The sequence below is a fragment of the Protomyctophum bolini genome (assembly GCF_963924005.1).
Source record: "Protomyctophum bolini genome assembly, chromosome: 12".
In the NCBI taxonomy this organism is placed as follows: domain Eukaryota; kingdom Metazoa; phylum Chordata; class Actinopteri; order Myctophiformes; family Myctophidae; genus Protomyctophum; species Protomyctophum bolini.
Window position 1 is genome coordinate 30,227,738 of NC_137873.1, and position 12,250 is coordinate 30,239,987.

The 12,250-nt window shown below is 47.4% G+C and overlaps 1 protein-coding gene across 6 annotated transcripts in view; it reads right to left on the reverse strand.

Moving 5' to 3' along the window:
• Positions 1–12,250, reverse strand: part of znf521 (zinc finger protein 521) — a 140,975-nt gene that overhangs the window by 106,435 nt on the left and 22,290 nt on the right. For all 6 annotated transcript variants that reach the window (XM_080778641.1, XM_080778640.1, XM_080778639.1 and 3 more), the window contains one exon: positions 11,599–11,835. Coding sequence is in view for 3 of the 6 variants with exons in the window: in XM_080778636.1 (XP_080634762.1) it covers positions 11,599–11,835 (237 nt within the window). In the remaining 3 variants the exon portion in view is untranslated. The remainder of the gene's footprint in view (positions 1–11,598; positions 11,836–12,250) is intronic.

Here is a 12,250-nt window from a genome sequence, read left to right on the forward strand (position 1 = left end):
CTGCATATTGATGGCCGGGCTTGGCCTGTTTGCATATTTACTGGCCTCAGAGCCCAGTCGCCTGAGGTGAGAGGCAAATTACATTTCTGCTTACCCCCACGCGGACAACTCTCTCTTACACTCTTTCGATTTATCGCCCTCGTTCTCTATCTCTCTCTTTTTTTTTTTTCTCCCAACCTCATTTCTCTTAACATGCTGATCAGTCATCTTCTGGTAAGCATCCTTTGCCCGCCCTGGTTGCATCCGAATAGCGGTCTCATTTGGCTAACATCATCACAGTGTAATCTTGTTGGAGGGAGCAATCAGTTTACTTTGGAATTAGGTATTCCGTTGGCGGGCCCGGAGAGAGGGAAGACTCGCAGGGTTTAAAAGGATGCAAACGAAAGCATGCTCTCCGGAATACAGTCCAACGCCTGATTGGGCAATCCCAGCCCACACAGGCTCCATGTGAGAGTAATGAATGGCCAATGGGAGGCCAGAATAATAATGCAATCGGATTAAAATCCAATCACACAATGCCTTTTTGTCTGTTGACTCTATTTGTGGGGTATGTTCCACAAATCAAGCCCACAATGTGCGGGGTGGAACCATGCATTGACTGACTGGGGGCACACAGTGTTCTAATCATAAAGATCTTTTTCCGCATAACTCATTTGTTTTCACCATAAATCCATTGCTCAAAGACTGAATGTACATAAGAGGATGAAGTGATAGAAACAGTAGTCAACACTTCTAAAACAGCAGCTTATTAAGAGCTTGGCCACCACATGTGGCGACTTACTATTTAATCAGCTATTTTAATGCCTTGGCTTATCACAGGGACACGTGCAAAGCTGGCACACTCTGCACCCCTTCCCGTAGAGGTGCAAGCCAGTCGCTGGAAGGCCATCTCCGAGGAGAGGAGGCTCTCTGATCAAATCGATTTGACTCCTCCCGGATGATCGATCGATCTGCAAGGCAGGTTGAGGAGGTGGAATAGATTAGATGACCTTTACATTCTCAGCGGCGGTGGAACCCCCCCACTGTCCACTGCTCTTAACATTAACAGGACATCTCTGTATTAGCTGACAGCACGGCTCTATACCGTTGTTAACACTGTACAGACACACTCTATTCGCCCTGCCAAAAAGCACAGTCCAGCTGGTGGCCTTGGAGACCTGCAACGACACCCATCCTGCCCATAAAACCCCAAATTTATGAACCCACCTTCCAGTCTGAAAATGGCAATTAGCGCTTACAGGAACAAAAAATGTGTTACTTCATGTGATATTTGAGAGTCCCTGTCCTGGTGGGTGGGTGAACCCATATCCCCGTATCCTGAAGCATAGGAGCGGCTGTTCCACCAGGCCCCGCACATCGGCCCCCACCCAAACACCACCCGCCTGGCCAACAAAAACAACCCCAGGGAGGGGGTACAGGAGGAGGGGGGGGATAAAGTCGAGCCAGTGATAGTGGAGCCCCAGAGTTCCTAAACTTCAGTGGCTAGCAGGATGCCGTCACAGCTGGCTTTGCTCCTTCCTGTGGGTCCGCTCCACGGAGCACAGCCCGCGGGGACACATAAACCTGTCGGACTGGTCACTCTTTCCACCGCCCTAGCTCCGTCTCCCTCCCTCCCCTTCCTCCCCACCACACCACCGGCCAGTTTGGCAAACGTCGTCTCAGGAAAAAGCCCTATGGGGATCAATGTGCAGTACATTTCCACGCAGGCATAAGCAAAAAATCTGTGACCTTTTCATTAGTGAGCCTTATGATCCAAAAGCCAGCAGAGGTTTCTGTTTGAAATAGGATTCGAAGAACCTAGGTGCAATATTGTAGGGGCTTGAACCTCTTGTTTGCCTTAAATCCCTATTGAACCCCGCATAGCGTCCCTATTCCGGCGAACGTCCCTAGAATAGGGACAAAACAATAAGATCTACAATCTCATGATGCCACATTGCAATGATATACGTAGAGGCTTGTAGATTGGCTGGAGGTAGAGCGAAAACTGGAGGTGGGCGGGCCTAGTATAGAGCCCTGGGAGACTCCAGTCAACCAATATATAGTCAGAGGTGCAGATAACTTTTTGGGGTAGTTCTCAGAGGAGCACCTGTAGACATTGCTTTGTGCGCTCAGTGGGGGCGGGAGACCGTCTCTACTCTACCACAAAGTTACTTTATAGCCAGCATGAGATTGCAAATTAACTCTGCAGACGTACACACCTGTAGCCTCCAACACAGATACAATTAATTACTCACCTAACGCTGCAGAGGTTCCATGATTAACATAATTCCAAAGTGTGTACATTGTTTAAGTGACATACAGTATGCATGGTTTTCATATGAACTTTGGCTAAAAGCTTGTGTCTAAGCCAAGTGGGTTCTTGTTTACTTGGTTTTAGACTAGTGCTCCGAACAGCTTGTCATGGCAGCTTGGTTACAACCGAAACAGACTTCCTCTTCAAAATAAGAGCCACTTGTAATGATTAGTCAACAGCACTAGTTTTATTTCTAAGTCTACTTACAGGACGTGGATAGACATTGATAGTACGTGACACCAGAGCTCATAACGGGGCTTTGCTTCTTTGACTTTTTGACAAGTGCCTGGGTGTAATGCAGGGGAATGTTGCGTCAGGATTCTCAGGAAGTAAATTCCTTTCCCAGCGGCCGCAGCCCTTGGTACGCAAAAGCGCCTCCATGCCTTTGATCTGCCGCGCAGCATGCATTTTGTCGACGCATGCGCACTGGCGCACCAGTGATGTGCATATGTACTGTGGGGCATACATGGGCAATTGGCGGCCTGGGGTCCACATGCGGCCCCCACCTTCACTTAATGTGGCCCTCAGGTTAATATCAGAATACTGATATATTATTGATTTGCAAACATGACCCGCTTTACCCGTCTAAATTAGTAGCTGTATAGTATTAAAATGTTATTGTCTTTTCTTATGTCCAATGTATTTGTATTTACTTCATGAAGTTAACATAGCTATAGCCTAATTAAAGGCATATGAAATTAAATAAAGATGTTATTTTCAGGATCCCAATTCAAATACCGGTAATAGCAAAAATAGCTGATCTACAAGCTCATATATGCAATGTAATATGCAATATGCAATGTAATATGGAATGTAATATGCAATGTGGCCCTCTGGAGTGAGGAAATATAGTGGCCCTCTCCATCGTCAAAGTTGCCCAGGGTTTAACCCATTCAGGACGGGAACCCCTTTTGGTGTTTTAAGTATTATGTTATACTTTAGCTAACTCAAATCTTTGCTTCTGGGGGGGGGGGTCCCCGGAACAACATATTTTCAGATGGGGTTCTGCGGCCAATTACAGATAATTCTGGGGGTCCTTGACATGAAAAAGTTTGAGCACCACTGACATAAAAACATAGGGTTTTCAGAAAACTTTTAGGATTTAGAAGATGTTTTTTTTTTTTATCGGCCTCAGTCCTAAATGTGTTTAACCCATTTTGGGCGGGAACCCCTTTTGGTGTTTTAAACATATATGTTATAATTTATCTATTGAAAAATAGCAGATCTACAAGCTCATAGCGGAGCTTGAAGGTCTGCTATTTTTGAAAAATCGTAAAAATGTGGCACAAATCTTTGAATATATATTCTTTCAAAGTGAATGTTTTTTAACTCAGGTCTAAATGTGTTTAAGGGGTTCAGTCCCGTCGACTCCTTGTTGCATATTATCTTATAGAAACATGGCCCTCTGAAAGGCGCTGTGGCATTTGATATGCTAATATGGAGTGTTAATTACGCACAAATGTTTCTTCATGTTTTTCACACTTCACACGATTGTTTATTACTTCAAAACCAGAGTGAGTGAACACTCATTTGTCAAGCACGCCACAATAAAATCTGTATCAAAATTGTCTGAGCAAAATTGTCATTGGACATAGATGTAACAGTAAGGTGCAAACATGTACCAAAATATGTGCATGTAAAACAGATACTGTAAGATGCGGAACAAAAAACTATATATATTTTACATTCCTCGAGTTCTATAGTGTTCCTTTGTATCTGCTTCATCATTATTCTGGTGAGCATTACCACGATTGAGAGAGATTGAGAGAGAGAGAGAGCGAGAGAGAGAGAGAGAAATCATTTGAATTCCAGGTGCCCAAAGAGACTGAGAAAAGCCCAGAGGTAAGATCCAAAACCTGCACTCTGTAGCCCTTCCGTAGGCTGTCTCTATCTGGTAAACATCCCCACAACCTCCTCACTTTCAAGACACGTCAACTGGCACCTGGGTACTTTAGGCTGGGCCGGCCGAGCAGGAATTGAGACTTTATTTGTTTTTCACCCCCCCCCCCCACCCTCTCTCTCTCTCTCTTCTGAGTCGGTGCACGTAACCTGTCTGGCATTAATGATGTCATTAATAAAATGGGGCTGGTCTGTGGGTGGATTTTGCCTGGCAGGCCTGGTGCCTGTCCTTCTCCGAGATAAGCCCCACCGCTGGTCTTATCTGCCTCCCACAGCCCCACCCAGCAGCGCTGTGCGCTGGACACACAACCAGTCGACTCATCACTGGCTAATTACCACCTCTGACTGCCTCACAAAGCAGGCCTGGACTCCGGCAGCTCCGTATTTTTGGCTCTCCACTAACTAACTTGTGTGTCCGTCTCTCCAGTGCCTTCTCCGTCTCAAATACTCTGCAGTGTCTCTCTCAGTCTACTCGTGCTATATTTCTTTCTATGCCTTTGCCCATACCTGCCCTCTCTCTCTCTGTAGCCCTTCAATATATATCATTTTGGCTAAGTTTTTGGAAAAGGTGCATGTACCAAATTGTAAGTCTGCAGTCATTTTGCTACCTTCACTGTTTAGGGGAATGTTGCACAGCTTCGGTGCTGGTGGTCGAGCAAATCCCGTGCCCTATACCTGTACTGCACGACTTGTCTATGTGCGCCGTGAAAGAGACTAATATAATTTGCGTTACAGTTGTCTTTGTGAGAGAGGGGGGAGGGGGGGTAAAGTCATTCGTGAGCCGGTTGTTTCACGGCTTCGGCAGCAGAGCAGCCAAAGTCACTTGGTGTTACAGAGCGAGGGAGCGGTTTCTTTTATTCAATTGTTTTCCACTTCCACGAGCGCGTGCCAAGGGGGAGGAAAGCGCCGGCTTAACACGCTCTGCAATTCAACACGGCCAGACGCAGTCCTATTAAGATTTAATGTGCCATTCTTCTGCCTCTGCCGCTGAGAAAGACTTGAAGGCTGAGGAGGAGAGTGTGAACAAAGAGCATGGCAGAGACACAGAGAGAGAGAGAGGGAGAGATGAGTAAGAGGAACAGAGACACCAGCAGCACCCTGGCCATGGTTCTTGTCACAATACTGAGGTGACTCATTGTAAGAAAGATAATATGTCGCGGAGAAGGAGGAGGGAACTAATAACAGTGTGTTGCATCTGATATCAGTCCACCCAGGTCATACAATGCTGAGATTACACGAGATGATCTGTGTTTTGTCCACATGTCATCCTATCTGCCATGCCGGCTGCCTACCTATAAGAAAGAGGTCAACGGCATGGAGTCACACAGCGTGTATTTAGCCCCACGGGTGATGAATTACGTGTCGTCTACAATGCAAAGTGTACAAGCATGCAGGTGCTGCATGTGTGCGTTGTTATGCGTTTGTTTGATTAAGTGGAGGACGGACCGAAGCGGGAGCAAAATGAGTGAGGGAAGATAAAGAGAGGAGTGTGAATATGGAGGAGGCAGGGGGGAGTCTCACAGCTGGCCGCGGTGCCGTCGTGTCCGCCTTGAACACACAGACGTAGAGCCCGAGCCCAAACAAAACGGTGCGATCGAGCTGCTGCGTCGTTCGTTTCTTATATTTCTCGATTGTCTTTCGCCGGGGAAAAAAATTAAACAGGCCCTCGTCTGACAAAGGCCAATAAATACTTTATATGGTGCATAATGTGTGCGGTGCGAGCGAGGCACGCGGGAGTGGGAGGAAGAGGGCGTCCTCACGAGGGCATACGCTTTGAATTCCTAATGACACTCCCGTTAACGTCACTGGCTCCGTCGCACCGAGGGGAAACGCACTGGCTCCGTCGCACCGAGGGGAAACGCACAGGGATGCTGCACCGCGGAGTCAAACACACCTCCTTTAATACTCTGTCTCCATCTCAGAGACTCAATCACGCGCACACACACACACACACACACACACACACACACACACACACACTATACGTGAGGACGATCAACGTTTTAGGAAGACAATGTTATAAATGCATTTTATTTACCCTTTTGTCCATTATTATTTAGTGTTTTCCTCACCCTAAAGGCTGAAAAAAGCTATTTCCATTGCATGACACAGTGTAAATGAGGCATAACTTTACCTCTAAATGTCTAAGCCTAACCCTAGCCTCAACCTGAGTCTTTTCCTAATTGTAAGCCCAACTCCCATTATCTTTTTTAACCATAACAAAACAATTATTTTCTCAAATTATAATATTCTTGTATAGGAGCATTTGTCCCACAAGTATAGTAATGCGTGTGCGCGCGCACACACACACACACACACACACACACACACACACACACACACACACACACAAGAACTCGAGCTCAATTCTGAGAGCTCACTCTAGCATGAGGTCTCTTTTCAGTGGCTGCGTTGTGCCAGAAGTCGCTAGTCTCCCCTGACCGCCTCTCTCCCTTTTCAAAGCCTTGTAATCAGTGTGCTGCTCTTTGTACTAGGATGTCGCAAGACGCCCCGGCAGGGGGAAGGAAAAAAATCGCAGCTGAATTTCTGATGAACGCCATCGGCTCAGCGATCGGCTAATCAGGCCTTATTCGCTCGCGTTGCCTTCCTCTCGTATGTGAGGCCCTTTCATTTTAAAGCCAAATACAGTCTTCTTTGCAGAACGGCACATTCTTCTCGGCAGCCACAAGGCAGCTGTTGGATCAATACACAAAGTTGGTTGAGAAGAAGTATAAAAAAAAGAAAATCCCCCAGTATAACCAATTGGAAGTCGTTGGAAACAAGTTAGCAGAAAACATGGCCTGCCAACAGTTTGTTCATAGCTGTGGGTCTTACTGAATATTTCCATTGCTTTCTGACCCAAAGACTTCATGCAAATGAGCTGCGTATGCTTCAAACAAACATGTCGTGGTAAAAACCAAAAAGGAGGAAAACAAGTCAATGGAGATTTAATAACAAAAACGTGGTCGCCCGTCGTCAGAAAACAGATTTGAGTTCTTCATATCCAACATTTGTCTACGTTCATTCAATGATATGAACAACATCTCTATCGAGGAGGGATGTTATTATTGTTTCTCACGGAGCATTAATGTGCGCCATCTCATTGGTATTTTTCTCATAAATCTGAAATGTACTTTATTGAAGCAGAATGCATTTTGAAATGTCTACAGGGAAGAGAAAGGAAAATCTACATAATATAAATCCATATGGCCCAGTTCTTTTTTGCACTCTCTCTCTCTCTCTCTCCGGCTCTCTGTCTCTCTCTCTATCTCTCTCGTCCCTCTCTCTCTCTGTTGCACCCACTCTGATTGATTCCTTTATCTGAGGGAAGCAGAAGACATGCTCTGTTTGCTCGCACAGTGGCCGGCAGGAAAACAGAGAAAGACACTTATTAAAAAGGTCATCTCGCAGAGGGTTAAAATAGCAGGCCACAGATCTCTCCGGGGGGAGCAGCCATGCCCCTCCTCTAGTGAAGGACACAAGAAAAGGTGTTGCTCAAGGGAGCAGGGGCCCGTAATGAAAGAATGGCCACCAGGCTGACAGCCCATGTGTGCACAGGACTATTCAAATGCCTTCAGAGGCTTGGACTGGGAGAGCTGCAAGCGAAGAAAGGGAGGTGGAAAATGCAATCTTTTGAATTAAATTCTGGCACTAGAGGTGTTATTTTTATTTACAATGTGGGCAAGTAAACCGACGTGGAAATGAAAGTTGCAGGATATTTCGTTGGGCTAACATATTGAGAAGCACATGCTTTCCTGCCTACCGTTCTTCAATCTCATATGTGGCATATGAACTTGAACTTGAGTGTCATCCGAGAACAAAAGACAAACCGTATGCACTTTCTCTGCAACGGATGGGTAACAATACGAGACTGTACAGTCAGACAACACAATGAAACAGTGAGACAAAGCATTTACGAAGTGTTTTTGGAGAGGCCTGTGGAATAGCAGTGCCTCCGGCCTCTTGTCTCCTCCCCAGGGCAGCCTAAAGCCCTGTCGGCAGGATGCTGATCCCCACACGGAAACCTGATCCGCAGCCATCCTGGAGCCGGAGGGGGGACGGGGGACGGGGGGGGAGTGCACTCCCACCGTCCCCCCCGCACCCTTCCCCGGAGCCCCTCCGCTCCTGCCCCAGAGTTAGAGGGGTGCTCTGGGGGAACATTCCTCTAGCCCTGCCCCAGCTTGCCTCCACTCTCAACTCTCCAGAGGAGCATTCTTCCAGCCCTGCCCCGGCTTTCGGCGAGGGTCTCCTGGGGAGCATTCCTGAAGCCCTGCCCCAGCCCAAGACGGGCTCCCTAGGGATGCATTCCTGCAGCACTCTCCCTCTCTCTCTCTCTCTCTCCCTCCCTCTCTCTCTCTCTCCCTCCTTCTCCCTTCTCTCAGGCTCTCGCCTTCCTCCGCAGTCCGGCATTAGCACGATCGATAGCACCGATCGCATCGGGGACACGAGGCAATCCATACCCTTGCGCTCCCTTAGCGCACTGCAGTGGTCGCGGCTTAAGTGCACAGAAAGGTGTTATACCTCGGCCAGTAGGGAGGCGGGTGGGGGGAGACAATGGCTGCAATTGATCGGGGTGACATGTAACATCTTTCTCTCTTCGGCTGTGTCTACTGGGTGTGGTCAAACGTATTGCCCGAGTCTTGTTTATTAAGACTTTGTTTTGTATCACTATTGCTATTGATGCCAAGATGGCTGTATACTGTACTGTACTGTACTGTGGCCATGTGGGATGGATCATAGCACTGTAGCAGCACAGAGGCAGAAGGACGGGACGAGAGTGCATGTGAGGTTGTGTGTCTGTGTGTGCGTCGCATGCTCGTCTGTCTGCACGAGTGAGTCCATGGTCGGTGTACACGTAGGGGGGGAATCAGCTGGGACGCCAGACATGTTTTGTGGGGAGAATCGCACGTAAATCTCCATATGGAGATTTGTTACAGTCAAGCTCGGCAATTTGTTTAACAAAAATGAGACGTTTAGAATGGAGAAATGGGAGAATTTAGCAGGTGCTCGTGGTTGATTAGAAAATGGTTTTAATAAAGGATCCATCTGCGAGCAGAGGCTTGATGTAAGTCAGATTAATTGGTCATGGATGTCTACATAACGCCACATAGGAAATCTCCTCCCATTTTCCAGCAAACACGCAAACACATACACACACGCACACGCACACGCACACACACACACACACACACACACACACACACACACGCAGAGTACTTAGTATGCCGTCTAGAAGTTTCTTTTCTCCCACTGTGTTTGAATGCTAATAGAGTGTTTCTGCACAATCACAATACCCTAATGGCAATTAGAATCTTTTGTTTGCCTTCCACAGGGGCTCCTCTCCAAACGGCGCTTTTTCACCATTGAGCAATTAAGAGTTATTTGTCCGTAAGATTGACATTTATAAAGGGCTGCCTTAATTATATGAAGAGGAGAAAAAAAAGAAATATGGAGTTGGTCACAATCACAGCACAAAACGGCATAAAAGACAGGCCTGCAGTCATGACGGGTACTCTTAGCCAATTAAATGAAATAACTATTCATCATATACTTACATATTAACCATAAAGAATAAGGGGTTTTACTCAATCACGGCGAGGACCTGCCCCACCTGTCTTAGATAATGGCCTTTATGTATTCATTGGAATGCCAGCCACAATATGTCCTCAAATCAATAATGGCGTGGCGTGATGGCCTGAAAAAAGGCGACAGGGAATTCCACTCAAACCAAGGAATGGTTTTGTTGGGATAACGTGAATGTGGACATTAAATAGATTCTCACACCTTAAAGTACTGTGAGAATCGCCTAAATTAGCACACGCATGAACACACAGTGGTGCACGTATACAGGCATGTACATTCACACTTGCATGTAATAATAATGGAGTCTCAAAACATTTCTACTCACAAATGAGCGCGGTTGCACACACGCACGTACGCACGCACAGCTTCCAGCTAATGGAAAATCTTTGTAAAAACTCATGTGGGATATCTTTTTGGTTGTTTGGAAATCAGAGACCACTCAGAACCATTCCTTCCCTATAATTTGTGGTCGGCTGGTTGTGGGCAGCAGAAAGTATGAAATCCAACTATGCTTGAACGTAAACAGAGCAGAGGCTGTGCTGGCCTTTTTATTGAGCAGTGGTCTGCATTTACTTTTAAGACAACACACAGCTACTCTAAAACACAAGAAACAGCCTCGTTAAACGTTACCCTGCTTATGTTCTGCCTTTGAAAGTACGAAAGACAGAGAGAGAGAGGGACAGACAGACAGACAAACAGATAAACACACACACACACACACACACACACACACACACACAGAGAGAGAGAGAGAGAGAGAGAGAGAAACAGATGTGGTCCGTGCCCAAACATTGTGAAATGTGTGTCAGATGGCTCTCTTCTCGACGTGGGCCCATCAGGACGTGTAAAGGAGGACACCAGGAGCAGGAGAAGCACATGGAAACCTTCAGCTCACATCATTAGTCCTGTCTGCCACCTTGTCAGGGTATTTATAGCCTCATTCATCCATCAGCAGGACAATGACACAGTCTGCCAATGGCACCCTTTCTCCCTCTTCTCAGCCCCACTCAGTGTTATTAGCAGTTAGCTAGCATCCCTGGCCGCCACTGGACCAGCTATGGGGCTTCCCAGGAGATCGGTGCCATCCCCCCCCAGCCCGGAGTGTGTGTGTGTGTGTGTGTCGGCCCGGTGGAGTGTGTATGTGTCCCCCGGCCCGGTGGAGTGTGTGTGTGTCCGGCCCTGTAGAGTGAGTGTGTGTGTGTGTGTGTGTGTGTGTGTGTGTGTGTGTGTGTGTGTGTGTGTGTCGACTGGACTGCAGCACTTCCTGGTCGGACTACCTGACCACACTCTTAACCACTTAAAACCACTCATTTTCAACATTGAACTCTCTCTGGTGGAGCCGTTTCCCCCCGCAACCCGACTACGGATAAGCAGGTTGAAGACGGATGGATGTATTTGAAAACTGTGTGAGCCAACAGTCTGTCTCGAGAGACAGACTGTTGGCTCAGAGACCATAATATACGACCATAAGGAGGGATGCGATTGTGCAGGTGTGTGTACGCACATACGTACTATTTGTGTGCGGTGTGTCGCGCACGTCTGCGGTGCGTGCGTGCGAGTACGCTTAACGGTTGGAAATGGTCCAAGGTCATCGGTAGTCTAGAGTGGCGTGTCGTTGGGGTGCTTTCCCCTCGGTGTGTGTGCGGAGCACCCCGGCATGCGGTGATGCGGCGCGGCATACTCTCTAGCGACGAGGCACGGAGTGGGAGTGAGAGTCACAGACACACAGAGAGCCGCCGAGTGGCAGAGTGAGAGAGTGTGAGCCGGGGACAGAAGAAGAAGAAGAAGAAGAGGAAGGGCTCGGTGGGCTGAGCGTTGTTTACCTGTCAGCTGGCATTGATTAATCTTGTGTTCGGTGAGATCGCTCAGCGACTCGAACACCTGCCGGCAGCTGTCGCAGCTGTGCAGCGCCGGCTCCTCCTCGTCGTCGTCGTCCTCCTCCTCCTCCCCCTCCTCCTCCTCCTCCTCGGGCGAGAGCAGCCTCCTCTTCCTCCTCAGACGACGCGCGGCCTCTCCAACGCCATCCTCCGCCGGCCTCTCAAGGGCGCCGCTCTCTGGATCTGGAACGACGGGAGCCACAGGGGAAATGACCGGTCAGTGGTGGGAAAAAAGCACTCGCCTTTAAAGAGTAAAAGTATCAATACTGCAATGTAGAAATACTACGAGTTACGAGACCGGGATTCAACATTTACTTGAGTAAAAGTACTAAAGTATTGGTATCAGAATGTCCCATTTCTCAGTTTTCATAAATGTATAAAATAATTCTTTGAAAATAGCAGATCCACAAGCCCACAATGCATTGTGAGCTTGTAGATCGGCTATTTTCAAATGGCCGGAATGTATAATATAGGGCTGAAGTGGTTGTTGTATGTAAATTAACAACATTTGTCTCTGAGATGTAGTGGAGTGGAAGTAGAAGTATTGACAACACTCAAGTACAATACCTCAAAATTTTACTTAAGTACAGTACTTAGT